Below are 19,014 nucleotides of genomic sequence, written 5' to 3'. Positions count from 1 at the left end.
GGTCCTGTACGTTTTTACTCCATCCCCATTTGTACCTAACCTGAACCAATAGGGCGCTAGCTCTCCAGGAACAAGCTTAGAGAGCCTTGCTTCTAGTCCACACTATTTTGTCACATCACTAATGACTTGAGTCACATCTTTGAGACATTTTAACAAATACATGTTGTAGCTTCTATACTAGCACAGTATTGCCTAGTTAATGAAATCACAAACTTGACATGTCAATTTTACATACACTTGTTTGGTTTGGTGAGTTGTAGTATAGTAGATATGAGCTGTATATTACTATGTAAATGATTAGGACTGGGACATTGTGATTATACGTCAGGCCTGCTGCTTGGCCATCCACAGTATGTAGCCATGGAAACTACAAGACTCAATATGCCACGTAGCCTCTAGTGGGCTTTCTCAAGCTATGCTGCTAGTTAGTTTTTAGTTGTCTTTTTACTTGATAAAATACTGGTGATGGCTAATTAATTAACTAGCTAGTTTATGAGTTTGGCCATCAGTGCGTCGTATTCGCTCTAGATTGCCTGTACTGTGTAGCGTAATGCACCCCACAGCCAGCCCGAAGTTGATAACACTACAAGTCGCGGCTTCTCTCAGCACCGCCAGGGACTTGACGCTGGGCAGCTCGGGTTACACTGGTATACAGTTAGGCCAAGGCAGCTATGGACCGCTCTCCGGTAGTCATTGTCCGGGGTTACAAACACCAGGGGGAAGGCTGCCCGGAGTCAAGCCGATACATGTCCAAACATCAAGGAGAAAATTCCCTCAGAACGGTAAGTAGGAATGCTTGTTATGTATGCTTAACGTTTTTCTTCTTCACAACGCGTTAAATCTGTTTCTGGTTTAGGTACCGTGAAGAAACTGGCGACTGATTTTGTAATGTCTAAAGTGGATGCAAGTAGACTATACAAGTGGTTAGGCGTTTAAAACAAATGTTTCTTAAAGACTAGAGAAGTAGTCAATTTCTTTTTCTCTATCCTGACATTGTCATGCATGCTGTTCATGATCTGTGTGCAGTTCAATTAATAATCATGCAAATTCCTTTGATTTATAACGCTTGTGTCAGGAAGCAATTTATGAAAATCAGTTGAGTTTAAGTCGACTACAAAACCCACAATGCATTGCGGTTTCTAGAAAGGCTAACTGGACACGTTAGAATAGTCGATATCCGAATATAAGTAGTTAGTGCAGTTTGTTTCAGGGATTTTACAACTAGCTATCAATGTAGGCGTTACAATCTCACCATATTCAACCTGGTAGAGATCGCATTTCTAGGTCAAAACTACCCGAGTCGGGTTGCTATGGCAACGCGCAATGGCCTTATCCTGCTAGCAGGTAGACAAGGAGAAAAAGGAGAACCGCTTTGCGCAATGGGAGTTGAAGTCAAAAAGTACATTAATCTGACGGCGCACTTTGAGGACACTTTTTTTTATTTGACAGAATAATACTTTGTCGTGAGGATATAGACGGATGGATATGTTCTAGACAACAATGCCCATACCGTCTATTGGCTCATTTGGCAATCTGGAGTGCAGGTAATTGTTTTATAAGCGTTATGCCATGTGCTAGTTGGTAATCCGTTATCTCCAATGAGGAGAACCTTATCATGATGACTTTTCAGGTCACATTTCAACTACAGGTTGGCATATCCCCTTAAGGGCAAGGCATGCTGCTCTGTTTTGAGCAATCTAACCGGTGTACTGTCTGACGGTCCATTATACTTATGTCCAGAGCCAGGTTATATGGTTGCGTCCAAAATGTCCCCCTTTTCCCAGTGTGGTGCCAATAGGGTTCTGGTGATAGGTTTCCCTGTATAGTGCACTACTTATCACTCACGAACAGGATATTTTTGCCCCTTGGGGTCTCCTGTAGAGCGCTGACCTCATTTCATTAGCCAGCCTACCTATTACACACCGGTCATGTTTCACGATGAGACGGGGTACGCGGTAGTTTAATGCTTGATCTCAGCTAACGGAGCCGTGCCATCATGGAATGCTCTGCCACCAGACAAAAAGCAAGTGTAGTAAAAAAAAAAAAAAACGAATAGAAAGACGTATCACAGCGCCTCTAATTAATCAAATCGAATTTAACTGTACTCTATATAAGAATATGATTGTATATATATGAAGTGTGTAAATAGTATTTTTATCTTTCCAGTAACACTTAATTTTTATTTTGAAGTTAATGTAATCTAATGTTATAACGCTTCTGTACTTTCATGTATTTGTTGGTTTTAATGTGGACACCAGGAAGAGTAGCTGCTATATGTGCAGTATCTAATCCTAATATATTAAACACCTGTAGTGTGACTGATTCTACTATGCTGGTTCCACTTTCTTCACATCTTACAGCTGAATATCACAACATGCCTTTTTTTATTGTTAATTCTAGACTCCAGGGACCGAAAGGATTCCAACTGGAATGTAGAGGGGTAAGTTACATTAAGTGTACAAGAGAATGTCTACGTCCCAAATGGCTCCCTATATATAGTGCACTACTTTTGATGGGCCCTGGTCGAAAGTTTCAAGTGTTAAATTCACATGCACAAGTACAGTGAAATGCCTTTCTTGCAAACTCAACCAACAATGCATTGATTATTGCAATGTGAACTCAGCAAAAAAAAGAAACGACCCTGTCTTTCAAAGAATTTGTAAAAATCAAAATAAGTTCACAGATCTTTATTGTAAAGGGTTTTAACACTATTTCCCATGCTTGTTCAATGAACCATAAACAATTAATGAACATGCACCTGTGGAACGGTCGTTAAGACACGAACAGCTTACAGACGGTAGGCAATTAAGGTCACAGTTATGACAAATTAGGGCACTAAAGAGGCCTTTCTACTGACTCTGAAAAACACCAAAAGAAAGATGCCCAGGGTCCATGCTCATCTGGGTGAATGTGCCTTAGGCATGCTGCCAAGAGGCATGAGGACTGCAGATGTGTTCAGGGCAATAAATTGCATTGTCCGTACTGTGAGACGCCTACGACAGCGCTACAGGGAGACAGGTCGGACAGCTGATAGTCCTCGCAGTGGCAGACCATGTGTAACAACACCTGCACAGGATCGGTACATCTGAACATCACATCTGCGGGGTAGGTACAGGATGGCAACAACAACTGCCCGAGTTACACCAGGAACGCACAATCCCTCCATCAGTGCTCAGACTGTCTGCCATAGGCTGAGAGGCTGGACTGAGGGCTTGTAGGCTTGTTGTAAGGCAGGTCCTCTCCAGAAATCACCGGCAATGACGTTGCCTATGGGCACAAACCCACCGTCGCTGGACCAGACAGGACTGGCAAAAAGTGCTCTTCACTGACGAGTTGCGGTTTTGTCTCACCAGGGATGTTGGTCGGATTCGCGTTTATCGTCGAAGGAATGAGCATTACACTGAGGCCTGTACTCTGGAGCGGGATCGAGGTGGAGGGTCCGTCATGGTTTGGGACGGTGTGTCACAGCATCATCGGACTGAGCTTGTCATTGCAGGCAATCTCTCAACGCTGTGCGTTTATAGGGAAGACATCCTCATCCCTCATGTGGTACCCATCCTGCAGGCTCATCCTGACATGACCCTCCAGCATGACCATGCCATACTGGTCATTCTGTGCTTTGAATTCCTGCAAGACAGGAATGTCAGTGTTCTGCCATGGCCAGCGAAGAGCCCGGATCTCAATCCCATTGAGCACGTCTGGGACCTGTTGGATCGGAGTGTCAGTGCTAGGGCCACCCCCCCCCCCCACAGAAATGTCCGGGAACTGTGGGGTAACATCTCACAGCAAGAACTGGCAAATCTGATGCAGTCCCTGAGGAGGAGATGCACTGCAGTACTTAATGCAGCTGGTGGCCACACCAGATACTGTTTGATTTTGACCCCTTTGTTCAGGGACACATTATTCCATTTCTGTTAGTCACATGTCTGTGGAACTTGTTCACTTTGTCTCAGTTGTTGAATCTTATGTTCATACAAATATTTACACATTTTAAAGTTTGCTGAAAAGAAACGTAGTTGACAGTGAGGACGTTTTTTTTTTTTGCTGAGTTTATTACTAGAATATGGGGGGGAAAGGAAATATTAAATTCACATTTAAGTAAGCATACTATATACAGGAAATATTTAAAAAATCAGTTCCAATTCCATATTTACATGTGCAGGGATGATGGAGGTAGATATGCATAGGGGGACAGGGATACTGGAGTGATACTGGAGTGATGGAGGTAGATCTGTATAGGGGAAGGTGACAGGGATACTGGAGTGATGGAGGTAGATCTGTATAGGGGGAAGGGCACAGGGATACTGGAGTGATGGAGATCTGTATAGGGGTGAGTGTACTACATGGGGTGTAGGGTGCCATTTGAGATGCACAGTCAAGTTAGCTATATTATTAGGCACTACTCCATTCAGTTGAATGGATTTTAATTAGTGGCCTACTATGTTATTTATCTGTTCAGGTCTACTTCCTCCTTCCCTGGCAGAGAGGTGTGTCCTTTGTCCCGGCTGGGCTCCTCAGATAACTACCCAGAGAAAGACATCTGTGGGAGACACTTTCTGTTTGATAAGACATGGAAGAATGACAACAGGATGTATCCCAAGTATGATTTCAGAGGTATTCGTTTTATTTTTTCCCCAATTGATTATTACTATAAAGATCCATGGCCTTTTCTCCCACAGCTAGGGGGCGACAGGTAGCCTATTGGTTAGTGTGTTGGGCCAGTAACCGAAAGGTTGCTAGATCGAATCCCTGAGTTCTGCCCCTGAACAAGGCAGTTAACCCACTGTTCCTAGGCCGTCATTGTAAATGAGAATTTGTTCTTCACTGACTTGCCTAGTTAAATAAATGTTGAGAAAAAAAATACATATGTGGTTTACAAGAGTGAAGGCTCAGTTTGATTGATGTTGGACACGTGTGACTACAGTCACCAGTAGATGGCGACCTCAGCATTTGTATTTTCCAACGGTCCAAGCTATTGACATTGTCAGGCTTGGTTGCAGCAGTCCTTTGTGTGTGAACCCTTCTAGGCACTTGTTTTGGACCAGCGACATCCACGTCAAACTGGGGCTTTATCTTCTGTGAGACAATGTTGTTTTTCCATTTCCACTCTATCTTGTTGACATTCTCTCAGTCAAGCTTACTTTAGAATTAATTTCCCCACACAGATGAGCGTCCCCTGAAGCCTAGCGGCTCCATCCCTCCCCTGCCCAGAGACTACCAGATCCACCGGTCGGGTCACCTCCACCACTATACCCTCCACAAGGAGCTTTCCCATGCCCCTGCTCGCCCCTGCGCCTTTGGGTAAGCAGACCCCGCTTGGCCTTCGGGGTAACTAAGCAGCTCATCCGGAATACATGAATCCATCACTGTGCTCTGTGTCTCGACTGTCTGCAAATGCCAGACGGACTCAGCCATGTTTCAAATTAAACAGGCCTCAGCTGCACAGAGACAGTTTTTGACACAAATGGATAAAAATAACATGAATTGAGCTGAAATTAAACCCAAGAATTGAAGGTCTTTTTAACACCAGGTTATTCATTATCATAACACTTAATGTATGGAGGAAAATATCCCCTTTGTAGATAAGGGGCCTCTCAATAGCAATTTGCTTAATATAACGAATTTTAAGTGATTTTACATTTTTAAATTTTACTTTTGGATACTTAAGTATATTTTAGCAATTACATGTGCTTTTTAATAGTTAAGTATATTTAAAACCAAATACTTTTACTCAAGTAGTATTTTACTGGCTGACTTTTACTTGAGTAACTTTCTATTAAGGTATCTATACTTTTACTCAAGTATGACAATTGGGTGCTTTTTCCACTACTGTATTACACCGAGGGAGATTAGCTGCTAGGTTACAGTGTGTCTGACGATAGAGAGAGAGACAGCTAAAACCCTTCTGATTCAAAGTCATAGTCTGTTGACTCTAATCTGACAGTCATTGGAGTTAAGGTGTTTTTAAACTATTTAAAAACTTTGTTAGTGTGTGGGGTTGACGGTGTGTTGGGGTGTGGGGTTGTTGGGGTTGACTGTGGGGTTGACTGTGTGTTGGGGTGTGGGGTTGACTGTGTGTTGGGGTGTGGGGTTGACTGTGTGTTGGGGTGTGGGGTTGACTGTGTGTTGGGGTGTGGGGTTGACTGTGTGTTGGGGTGTGGGGTTGACTGTGTGTGGGGTTGACTGTGTGTTGGGGTGTGGGGTTGACTGTGTGTTGGGGTGTGGGGTTGACTGTGTGTTGGGGTGTGGGGTTGACTGTGTGTTGGGGTGTGGGGTTGACTGTGTGTTGGGGTGTGGGGTTGACTGTGTGTTGGGGTGTGGGGTTGACTGTGTGTTGGGGTGTGGGGTTGACTGTGTGTTGGGGTGTGGGGTTGACTGTGTGTTGGGGTGTGGGGTTGTCTGTGTTGGGGTGTGGGGTTGACTGTGTGTTGGGGTGTGGGGTTGTCTGTGTGTTGGGGTGTGGGGTTGTCTGTGTGTTGGGGTGTGGGGTTGACTGTGTGTTGGGGTGTGGGGTTGATGCTGTGTACCTCTGCCCTCCAGCTCTTATGAGGCCTATGACCTGACGTCAGTTCCTGCCATCCTGCTGCCAGCTGCAGCCTCGCTCAATGGAAGAAACCCCTCAACAGAAGGCTACAAGAACAGGTACCAGAGTATTGTTAAAGCACCATTACAGTATTAAACATACATTCTGTCTACATCCCATTTACCACCCTATGACCTACAACAAGTATTCACCCCTTAACTTTATACAGCCTGAACTTAAAATGGATTCAATTGAGATTTTCTGTCGCTGGCCTACACACAATACCCCATAATGTGGGGGCGGCAGGTAGCCTAGTGGTTAGAGCGTTGGACTTGTAACCGAAAGGTAGCAAGATTGAATCCCCGAGTTGACATGGTAACAATCTGTCGTTCTGCCCCTGAACAAGGAATTTGTTCTTAACTGACTTGCCTAGTTAAATAAAGGTAAAAATAAAGAAACATTTCAAAGTGGAATTATGTTTTGAGAAATAATTACAAATTTTACTGAACAAAAATATAAACACAACATGTACATTTTTGTTCCCACGTTTCATGAGCTGAAATAAAAGATCCCAGAAATTTACCATACGCACAAAAAGCTTATTTCTCTACAAATGTTGTGCACAAATTTGTTTACATCCCTGTTAGTGAGCTTTTCTCCTTTGCCAAGATAATCCATCCACCTGACGGGTGTGGAATATCAAGAATCTGATTAAACAGCATGATAATTACACATGTGCACCTTGTGCTGGGGGCAATAAAAGGCCACTCTTAAAATATGCAGTTTTGTCACACAACACAATGCCACAGATGTCTTAAGTTTTGAGGGAGTGTGGATTTGGAATGCTGACTGCAGGAATGTCCACCAAAACTGTTGCCAGAGAATTTGAAGTTAATTTCTCTACCATAAGCTGCCTCCAATGTCATTTTAGAGAATTTGGCAGTATATCCAACCGGTCTCAAAACCGCAGACCAGGACCTCCACATCCGACCAGCCACCCGGACAACAGAAAATAATCCTCAGATTCATCAGTCTGAAAAACTCATTCTGATTGGCTGGGCCTGGCTCCCCAGTGGTTAGGCCTATTACCTCCCAGGTCCACCTATGGCTGCGCCTCTGCCCAGTCATGTGAAATCCATAGATTAGGGCCTCATTTATTTAAATTGTCTGATTTCCTTATCAAATCAAATGTATTTGTCACATATAAGTGTTTAGCAGATGTTATTGCGGGTGTAGCGAAATGCTTGTGTTTCTAGCTTCAACAGTGCAGTAATATCTAACCATACACACAATCTAAAGGAATGGAATTAAGAATATAAATATTTGGACGAGCAATGACAGAGCAGCATAAACTAAGATACAGTAGAATAGGATAGAATACAGTATATTCATATGAGATGAGTAATGCAAAATATGTAAACATTATTCAATTGACTAGTGTTCCATTATTAAAGTGGCCAGTGATTTCATGTCTAAGTATATAGTGCAGCAGCATCTAATGTGCTAGTGATGACTATTTAACAGTCTGATGGCCTTGAGATAGAAGCTGTTTTTCAGTCTGAGGCCAATGTAACTGTTTTAAAAGTCACCAGAGTTGAATGGTTGTGATGGGAGAAAACAGAGTATGGATCAACAACATTGTAGTTACTCAACAATACTAACGTAAATGACAGTGAAAATAAGTTAGCCTGTACAGAATTTAAAATATTCCAAAACATGCATGATCTTTGCAATAAGACACTAAAGTAAAACTGCAAAAAATTGTGGCACAGAAATGAACTTTATGTCCTGAATACAAAGTGTTATTTTTGGGGCAAATCCAACACATCACTGAGAACCACTCTTCAAATGTTCAAGCATGGTGGAGGCTGCATCATGTTATGGGTATGCTTGTCATCGGCAAGGACTAGGGAGTTTTTTAGGATGAAAATAAATGTAATAGAGCTAAGGACAGGTAGAGGCCTAGAGGAAAACCTGGTACCTTCTGCTTCCCACCAGACACTGGGAGACACAATCCCCTTTCAACAGGACAATAACCTAAAACACAAGGTCAAATCCACACGAGTTGTTTACCAAGATGACATCGAAGGTTCCTGAGTGGCCTAGTTACACTTTTGACTTATATTTCCTCATCTATGGCAGGAACGAATGGCTGTCTAGCAATGATCTACAACCAACTTGCCAGAGCTGGAAGAATACAAAATAATAATGTGCCATTATTGTCCACTCCAGGTGTTCTAAGCCTTTAGAAACATAGCCTGAAGGACTCACAGCTGTAATCTAAGATGATTCTAATATGTATTGACTCGGGGGGGGGGGGGAGATAATTTAGTAAATTAGATATTTTGGTATTTCATTTTCAATACATTTGCAAACATTTCTAAAACAAAATCACTGTCATTATGGGGTATTGTGTGTAGATGGATGAGATAAAAAATATATATATATTTAATCTGTTTTTGAATTCCGGGTGTAACACAACAAAATGTGGAATAAGTCAAAGGGTATGAATACTTCTTGAAGGCCCATAAGGCCAAACAACACTCCATAGTGTATTGGTCAAATGTGCTCCACGATATGTGGCCCTCGTACTCAAATCTGGACTTCGAAGCCAGTTCCACTGCTTTAAACAGGCACTGATTTAGACCTGGGACACTAGGTGGGGTGTAATTAATTATCAGTTAGAACAGAAAACTATCTTGCTCTGGACTTCGTAGGGTAAGAGTTGAAATCCCCTGACATATAGGGAATAGGATGCCGTTTGGGATTCATATCTACAGTATATAGAGTATGCTAATACCATATGTAGCATGACATCACACGTTTTTGGTGGTAACTTGTCTTGTTGCTCATTCTGTTCTCAGACCAAGAGTAAATAACAGAACCTGCAGTCTTTTCACAATAGGAGCTAATCAGAAATGTAAGTATAATTTAAAAAACAAAGTATTAAGTGAAGTAGGCATTTGTCTGAAGCGGGGGGAAAAAAAGTGAGTTCACATGAGCACCACAATGCTTATTCCACCCATGCTATACCAAGGTTTTCCAGCACCACAATGCTTATTTCACCCATGCTATACCAAGGTTTTCCAGCACCACAATGCTTATTTCACCCATGCTATACCAAGGTTTTCCAGCACCACAATGCTTATTCCACCCATGCTATACCAAGGTTTTCCAGCACCACAATGCTTATTCCACCCATGCTATACCAAGGTTTTCCAGCACCACAATGCTTATTCCACCCATGCTATACCAAGGTTTTCCAGCACCACAATGCTTATTTCACCCATGCTATACCAAGGTTTTCCAGCACCACAATGCTTATTCCACCCATGCTATACCAAGGTTTTCCAGCACATGGCTTTGTCCTACTACAGTAGCTATGTTTGTCTGTTGTACATCAATGTTTATGCAGGTTTCTTAAGATTAAAACCTTCTCAAACAATCCTAATTCATACTCTGAGGAGGTTCTTCCACAATAATGTGTGATTAATACTGCATAAAAGTTAACGTATTGGATTCTTCACACACCACCCTAATCCCATTACACTGTTTTCAAACGTTTTTTTGTATTATATGAAAACAAGCTTTGCTTTTAAAACTTACAAGATCACCATGCTTGATTGAGCGAACTGTTTTGTCTTGTAGTAATGTGGTGCCTGGCCTGCCTGTATTTCCTTAAACCTTTATGTTTAGCTGTACATGTCATTGAGGGGGGAAAAAATACAGTATATATCATAAAATATCTTTAGGGGGGTCAGTAGGTGCCCAACATAAAACCTGGTTGTGTGTAGTACAGTCACTCATATACAGTGCCTTCAGAAAGTATTCAAACCTCTTGACCGTTATATATTTTGTTACAGCCTGAATAAAAATAATTGATGAAATATATTATTTCGCCCATATACACACAATAATCCATTAGGACAAATTGAAAACATGTTTTAATTTTTTATTTTAGCAAATGTATTGAAAATACAGAAAGACCTCATTTTAAATAAGTATTCACACCCCTGAGTCAATACTTTGTAGGAGCACCTTTTGGTGGTGATTACAGCTTTGAGTCGTCTTGGATTTGGGAATTTTTCTCCCATTCTTCCTTGCAGATTTTTTTCAAGCTCTCTTAAATTAGATGGGCGAGTGGTGGTGAACAACAATCTTCAAGTCTTTCCACAGATTTTCAATGGGAGTCAAGTCTGGGCTTTGGCTGGGCCACTCGAGGACTTCCAGATTCTTGTTCTGAAGCCATTCCAGTCTTACTTTGGCTGTATACTTTGGGTCGTTGTCCTGTTGGAACATAAATCTTCGCCCCAGTCTAAGGTCGTTTGCACTCTGAAGCAGGTTTTCATCAAGGATTTGTATGCATTTGGCTGAATCCATTTCCCTCTATCCTTACCAGTTTCAGAGTCCCCGTCGCTGTAAAGCATCCCCATATGCTGCCACCACCATACTTCACGGTAGGGAGGGTGTTAACCAGGCACAGCTCATCACCTGTCTTTCTCCAGACATAGCGCTTTGCATTCAAGGCCAAAGAGTTACATTTTTTTGTCTCATTATACCACAGATTCTTTTGCCTTATGATGTGCCTTTTTTTTTACAAACTACAGGTGTTCTGTCATGTGTTTGTGTCTAGCCACTCATAAAGCCCAGATTGATGAAGCACCGTAGAGAATGTTGTTCATCTGGAAGTTTCTCCCATCTTAGCCAAGGAACTCAGTAGTTCTGTCAGGGTGGTCAATGGAAGCAGCTAATGGGGATCCATACTAAATACAAAATGGGTTCTTGGGTTTTCTTTCTGACCAAGATCCTTCTGGCCCGGTTGCTCAGTTTGGTCGGACGTCCAGCTGTAAGTAGTCTGTGTAGTTCAATATTTTTTCCCCATTTATGGCAATGCTCTTGGAAACATCCAACACTCTAGAAATAGTTTTATTCACCTCATCACAATTCTATCTCAGAGATCTGCATACAGTTCCCTGGGCTTCATGGTTTACTTCCTGCTCTGACATGCTCTGTCGACTGTAGGACCTTAGATAGACAGGTAATGTTTCTAAATCATGTCCAAACAATTTAATTGGCCACAGGTAAACTCCAATCATGTTATAGTGGCATCTCAAGGATGATCAATGGAAATTTGGATGCACCTGAGCTCAATTTGGACTGTCATAGCAAAAGTGGTGTGAATACTTATTGTATTTAAATAACATTTCTGTATAACATTTTCCAAACATTTGCAAAAATGTCTAAAAATATGTTTTCACTTTGGCATTATGTGGTTTTGTGTGTAGATGGGTGGGAAAAACATCTATTGAAACACAGCAAAATGTGAAATAAGGTGGATGAATACTCTGTGTGAGGTCTGGCTCGTTCTCTTTGTCAGGGCTCGGCTCAGTCCATCACCCCTCTGGATGAACTCTCCCACTGAGAAAAGCACGGGGCTTTGTGGAGTGTGTGTGTGTAGGGGTCGGGGGGGTCAAGTGCCCTTCCTCCTGTCAATCTGTCATATCTGTCTGTTTGTAGCAGTCAGTTATTCCCCATCTTTCTTACTGTGTGTGCATGCTTTTGGAGTGTTGTGCTCTTGCTTGTGATTTGTTTTCTAGCTTCCCTGAAGGTGTCAGTGTGTGTTGCTTCCTGACACTTTCTTACTCTAGTTTTTATTTTATTTGGTGTCCTTACTGTTCTCTGTTCCTCCTCCACTCCTGAGTCTGTTGTCTCTGTTCCTCCTCCACTCCTGAGTCTGTTGTCTCTGTTCCTCCTCCACTCCTGAGTCTGTTGTCTCTGTTCCTCCTCCACTCCTGAGTCTGTTGTCTCTGTTCCTCCTCCACTCCTGAGTCTGTTGTCTCTGTTCCTCCTCCACTCCTGAGTCTGTTGTCTCTGTTCCTCCTCCACTCCTGAGTCTGTTGTCTCTGTTCCTCCTCCACTCCTGAGTCTGTTGTCTCTGTTCCTCCTCCACTCCTGAGTCTGTTGTCTCTGTTCCTCCTCCACTCCTGAGTCTGTTGTCTCTGTTCCTCCTCCACTCCTGAGTCTGCTCTCTCTGATCCTCCTCCACTCCTGAGTCTGCTCTCTCTGATCCTCCTCTAGGACAGTCGGATCCTGATGCTTGATCAGACACTGTTTTGTTTCTAGTCCAGTGTTCCCCGTATCACACATGACCTGCTCAAGATGTTAAGCCCTCTCATCCACGAAGGAGTCTTTGGAGTGTACATACTACTTGGTCTCCTAACTCTCCTCTCTGTTCCTCCTCCAGCCCAGTCGTACCCGGACCCGGTAAGCGGAGCCCCGTCAGCCTCAATCATCCAGAGACTGTCTGAGATCGCTTCTCTGGAGGGAGAAACGGTCAGGCAGGAGAAGATCAAGAAGATTAAGAAGACCAGGAGACAGGACTCCTGACGACCCCGTCTATCAGCCAATCAGAGCAGAGGTCACAGTTAAAGGCTGTGACCCCATACGCAGTGCCAATGCCGCCTGAACAAAATAAAACATTTTGGGAAATATAAACCTTTTTCTTGTTTAAAAGAAATCTAACTTTGTAAAAGCTTGTTGGTGCTATATAATAGCATTGTGTAATTCAATATTTTTTCTTATACTACCGTTCAAAATTTGGTGTCACTTAGACTTGTCCTTGTTTTTGAAAGAACGACACATTTGTTTGTCCATTAAAATAACATCATATTGATCAGAAATACAGTGTAGACATTGTTAATGTGGTAAATGACTATTGTAGCTGCAAACGGCAGATTTTTTATGGAATATCTACATAGGTGTACAGAGGCCCATTATCAGCAACCATCACTCCTGTGTTCCAATGGCACGTTATGTTAGCTAATCCAAGTTTATCATTTTAAAAGGCTAATTGATCATTACATATATATATATAGTGCACTACTGTTGACCAGGGCCCTATTCCCTATATAGTACACTGCTTTTGACCAGGGCCCTATTCCCTATATAGTACACTGCTTTTGACCAGGGCCCTATTCCCTATATAGTACACTGCTTTTGACCAGGGCCCTATTCCCTATATAGTACACTGCTTTTGACCAGGGCCCTATTCCCTATATAGTACACTGCTTTTGACCAGGGCCCTATTCCCTATATAGTACACTGCTTTTGACCAGGGCCCTATTCCCTATATAGTACACTGCTTTTGACCAGGGCCCTATTCCCTATATAGTACACTGCTGTTGGCCAGAGCCCTATTCCCTATATAGTGCACTACTGTTGGCCAGAGCCCTATTCCCTATATAGAGCACTACTGTTGGCCAGAGCCCTATTCCCTATATAGAGCACTACTGTTGGCCAGAGCCCTATTCCCTATATAGAGCACTACTGTTGACCAGAGCCCTATTCCCTATATAGTGCACTACTGTTGGCCAGAGCCCTATTCCCTATATAGAGCACTACTGTTGACCAGAGCCCTATTCCCTATATAGAGCACTACTGTTGACCAGAGCCCTATTCCCTATATAGTGCAATACTTTAGACCAGAGCCCTATCCCCTATATAGTGCACTACTTTAGACCAGGGCCCTATTCCCTATATAGTGCACTACTGTTGGCCAGAGCCCTATTCCCTATATAGAGCACTACTGTTGACCAGAGCCCTATTCCCTATATAGTGCACTACTGTTGGCCAGAGCCCTATTCCCTATATAGAGCACTACTGTTGACCAGAGCCCTATTCCCTATATAGAGCACTACTGTTGACCAGAGCCCTATTCCCTATATAGTGCAATACTTTAGACCAGAGCCCTATCCCCTATATAGTGCACTACTTTAGACCAGGGCCCTATTCCCTATATAGTGCACTACTGTTGACCAGGGCCCTATTCCCTGTATAGTGCACAACTGTTGACCAGGGCCCATAGGCACACTATACAGTGAATAGTGTGCCAATTGGGACAGAGTGCATTCCATATCACTAATATAGAGACCAAATCTTTCCCACAGCACTGGGAATGTGTCCTTTCCTCACTGAGTAGGCTACATTGTGGTGTTGCAGCACTGTACAGACACAACTATACCGTTGAATAGACTTCATTGTTTTCAATAGTGAGGCGCCCCTCACACACGTCTGTTGTATCTTGTTTTGTGTCGTGGTGAGATGAGGAGAGAATCGGTTGGGTGGAGGGAGATGCAATGAACAGTTACGTTGACCAGGGAGGGACGTGACAGGGCTGAAACAGCCTCAAGAAGGCGTTCGTCAGTAAATACACACGCGTGTTGTCAGCGTGTTGTCTGTGTGTTGTCTCTGTGTTGTCAGTAAGTTGTCTCTGTGTTGTCAGTAAGTTGCCTCTGTGTTGTCTGTGTGTTGTCTCTGTTGTCAGTAAGTTGCCTCTGTGTTGTCTGTGTGTTGTCAGTGTGTTGTCTCTGTGTTGTCAGTGTGTTGTCTCTGTGTTGTCAGTAAGTTGTCTCTGTGTTGTCAGTAAGTTGTCTCTGTGTTGTCAGTGTGTTATCAGTAAGTTGTCAGCATGTTATCAGTAAGTTGTCAGTAAGTTGTCTCTGTGTTGTCAGTAAGTTGTCTGTGTGTTGTCAGTAAGTTGCCTCTGTGTTGTCAGTAAGTTGTCTCTGTGTTGTCAGTAAGTTGTCTCTGTGTTGTCAGTAAGTTGTCTCTGTGTTGTCTCTGTGTTGTCAGTAAATTGTCTCTGTGTTGTCAGTAAGTTGTCAGTAAGTTCTCTGTGTTGTCTGTGTTGTCAGTAAGTTGTCTCTGTGTTGTCAGTAAGTTGTCTTTGTGTTGTCAGGAAGTTGTCTCTGTCTTGTCAGTAAGTTGTCTCTGTGTTGTCTCTGTGTTGTCAGTAAGTTGTCTCTGTGTTGTCAGTAAGTTGTCTCTGTGTTGTCAGTAAGTTGTCTCTGTGTTGTCAGTAAGTTGTCTCTGTGTTGTCAGTAAGTTGTCTCTGTGTTGTCTTTGTGTTGTCAGTAAGTTGTCTCTGTGTTGTCAGTCGTTAGCACAATGTTTGTGATCAAATGGAGTTTTACTGCACACACACTATCAGCAGTGAGTCAATTCACCCAATGGAGGGGTAGCGATTCCCGCTATCTGTTGTGTACTCACGGCAGGCACGCACACGCCCTGTCTATACCTGATTCCAACATGCGTCCTTTGTCCTGATCTTGTCCTCATTATTAAGACGCGTTGGGATCTGACTGTGATCAGATCTTATAAGACCACAGCTAAGATCTCTCTCTTGTTCTCGTTCTCGTCCCTCTGTCGTTCCAGTGCTTTACCCTGCAACAGACTCTCTATTTTTTAAATGCACTTCCCAGTGAAGTTCATTAGAGCTGGACTATTATTGCCCTGCCAGAAGTATTTGGGTGGACATTTTAGTTAAAAGGGAGGTTGCTTGCAAGTTGTGTATTGTTATTTGAACTGTATTGAGGTGGGGTGTACTAAGGACATGTAGCCGAGAAGAAAATGTGGACATTTTTAAGGCCTTTGTTGTGTCTATGAACACCCCCCATATTCATACCCTCTGCTCTCCTCCACTGGAAGAGAAAACAGATTACCACATTCATACCCTCTACACTCCTCCACTGGAAGAGAATACAGATTACCACATTCATACCCTCTGCACTCCTCCACTGGAAGAGAATACAGATTACCACATTCATACCCTCTGCACTCCTCCACTGGAAGAGAAAACAGATTATTGCAAATCCTCTGTTGATGACTGGGTTCTTTCTTGTATGTAGTTGCTGTTCAATTGCTCTGCCATTTATTATAATTATTATTATTGTAAGAGGTATTCTTGGTGGGGTTACCTCTGTGCTGTGATGTGGGTTTTATAGGGTGTGTATTCTCTTTTCTCTCCACTGGCTATCTGGTAAACAGGCTACACTCTAGGCAGTCTCTTCTGCTGATGTGTGTGGGTCTGGTAGTGGTACTCTCTCTGGTCTACTCTTTTCCTTTCGGCATGGTTAATACCTGCCTGGCGCCCAAACAAAATCTTTCTTTACCCCTCTCTAATAAGTACCGCTACTGTGTAAATAGACAACATCAGGACAATACCAATAGGGAAGGAGTCTGTTAGAAAACCGTGATCTCTGGGGTCAGAGGTGATTCACTAATGAAAACATCAGATTCATGATAATGTAATGAAAACATCAGATTCATGATAATGTAATGAAAACAGATTCATGATAATGCAATGAAAACATCAGATTTATGATAATGCTATGAAAACATCAGATTCATGATAATGTAATGAAAACATCAGATTCATGATAATGTAATGAAAACATCAGATTTATGATAATGCTATGAAAACATCAGATTCATGATAATGTAATGAAAACATCAGATTTATGATAATGCTATGAAAACATCAGATTCATGATAATGTAATGAAAACATCAGATTCATGATAATGTAATGAAAACATCAGATTCATGATAATGCAATGAAAACATCAGATTCATGATAATGTAATGAAAACATCAGATTTATGATAATGTAATTAAAAGACGACACGATCTTAGTTGCAGTAAGTGACATCATCCTCTTCCTGTAGAATCCGTCCCAAAAGGAACCATATTCCCTTTATAGTGCACTACCTATGACCAGGGTCCATAGCGCTTCTGGTCAAAAGTAGTGCGCAATGTAGGGAATAGGGTGCCATTTGGAACTCATCTCTATTGTCCTAGTGTGAAGTAGAATCTGAAGTCAGACTAGCTGAATAGCATCCAATGACAGTGTGGTATGACAATAGAAGATTGTTCCAATAGCAGGGTGAGAAAGAGCCCATAGTTACAGCCCCAACAAATACAGCCACAATCACATATCTTTATCATCTTCCTATGGTTCTGCCCTGCGGCTAGTCCAATGTTTTCGAAAATTCAAGTCCTTCACGTCGTCCTTGGATTGAGATCAGTGGGTCTCCGGAAAGAAAAGACCCAACAAAGGATTACTGTTAGATGTTCAGGGTGATGCCAACTGTTTTGCCCCACTGACCTCTCATGGGCATCAAGTCTCCAATAAAGTCACTCAGTTTTACTCACTGCCTGTCATCACTGCTTAGGCATGGGCGAAACTGAGCCAAAATGGAGCCCCATGACTGGCTTGGAGTTAGATGGGCAGGCTGATCCTGTACACAGTCATTGAGGTAATTTGGCTTAAATGTAAACTATCAAGGCTTTTGACTGGCTTTCTGATTGTGTCACAAAGATACTGTGTGATAAAGCCTCTTACACTGAACTCAAGAGATATTCAAAACCAAACATGTTTAAAGTCCAATAACAAAACCAAACAAGGTAAGAGAAGTTGTATTTTGCACCAACTACAACTACTGAGTGTGTTATCCTCTCTAGTGTGTGTTATCCTCTCTCTAGTGTGTGTTATCCTCTCTCTAGTGTGTTATCCTCTCTAGTGTGTGTTATCCTCTCTCTAGTGTGTGTTATCCTCTCTCTAGTGTGTTATCCTCTCTAGTGTGTGTTATTCTCTCTCTAGTGTGTGTTATCCTCTCTCTAGTGTGTGTTATCCTCTCTCTAGTGTGTTATCCTCTCTAGTGTGTTATCCTCTCTCTAGTGTGTGTTATCCTCTCTCTAGTGTGTGTTATCCTCTCTCTAGTGTGTTATCCTCTCTAGTGTGTGTTATCCTCTCTCTAGTGTGTGTTATCCTCTCTCTAGTGTGTTATCCTCTCTCTAGTGTGTGTTATCCTCTCTCTAGTGTGTGTTATCCTCTCTCTAGTGTGTGTTATCCTCTCTCTAGTGTGTGTTATCCTCTCTCTAGTGTGTTATCCTCTCTCTAGTGTGTGTTATCCTCTCTCTAGTGTGTTATCCTCTCTCTAGTGTGTGTTATCCTCTCTCTAGTGTGTGTTATCCTCTCTAGTGTGTGTTATCCTCTCTCTAGTGTGTGTTATCCTCTCTCTAGTGTGTGTTATCCTCTCTAGTGTGTGTTATCCTCTCTCTAGTGTGTGTTATCCTCTCTCTAGTGTGTGTTATCCTCTCTCTAGTGTGTGTTATCCTCTCTAGTGTGTGTTATCCTCTCTGTAGTGTGTGTTATCCTCTCTCTAGTGTGTTTTATCCTCTCTAGTGTGTGTTATCCTCTCTCTAGTGTGTGTTATCCTCTCTCTTGTGTGTTATCCCCTCTCTAGTGTGTTATCCTCTCTCTAGTGTGTGTTATCCTCTCTCTAGTGTGTTATCCTCTCTAGTGTGTGTTATCCTCTCTCTAGTGTGTGTTATCCTCTCTCTTGTGTGTTATCCTCTCTCTAGTGTGTTATCCTCTCTCTAGTGTGTTATCCTCTCTCTAGTGTGTTTTATCCTCTCTAGTGTGTGTTATCCTTTCTAGTGTGTTACCCTCTCTCTAGTGTTTGTTATTCTCTCTCTAGTGTGTGTTATCCTCTCTCTAGAGTGTGTTATCCTCTCTCTACTGTGTTATCCTCTCTCTAGTGTGTTATCCTCTCTCCAGTGTGTTACCCTCTCTCTAGTGTGTGTTATCCTCTCTCTAGTGTGTTATCCTCTCTCTAGTGTGTTTTATCCTCTCTAGTGTGTGTTATCTTC

At 42.5% G+C, this 19,014-nt stretch overlaps 2 protein-coding genes across 6 annotated transcripts in view; one reads left to right on the top strand and one right to left on the bottom strand.

The window, feature by feature from the left end:
- Positions 1-19,014, bottom strand: part of sgk3 (serum/glucocorticoid regulated kinase family member 3) — a 1,016,194-nt gene that overhangs the window by 908,166 nt on the left and 89,014 nt on the right. The gene's annotated exons all lie outside the window — the stretch shown is intronic.
- On the top strand, positions 431-13,203 carry LOC139531674 (uncharacterized). Of its 4 annotated transcripts, none has more exons than XM_071328342.1 (7): positions 431-782; positions 2,401-2,440; positions 4,484-4,614; positions 5,166-5,301; positions 6,541-6,642; positions 9,388-9,443; positions 12,768-13,203. In XM_071328342.1, the coding sequence occupies exons 1-7, from the start codon at positions 551-553 to the stop codon at positions 12,908-12,910; spliced, it is 840 nt and encodes a 279-aa protein (XP_071184443.1). In that variant the 5' UTR covers positions 431-550; the 3' UTR covers positions 12,911-13,203. The 4 variants fall into 4 exon arrangements, with proteins under 4 accessions (XP_071184443.1, XP_071184442.1, XP_071184445.1 ...); XM_071328341.1 differs by having other exon boundaries at positions 4,460-4,614; XM_071328344.1 differs by lacking the exon at positions 9,388-9,443.

This window comes from Salvelinus alpinus, chromosome 10 (genome assembly GCF_045679555.1).
Source record: "Salvelinus alpinus chromosome 10, SLU_Salpinus.1, whole genome shotgun sequence".
Classification (NCBI taxonomy): domain Eukaryota; kingdom Metazoa; phylum Chordata; class Actinopteri; order Salmoniformes; family Salmonidae; genus Salvelinus; species Salvelinus alpinus.
This window is presented reverse-complemented; position numbering and strand designations above follow the sequence as displayed.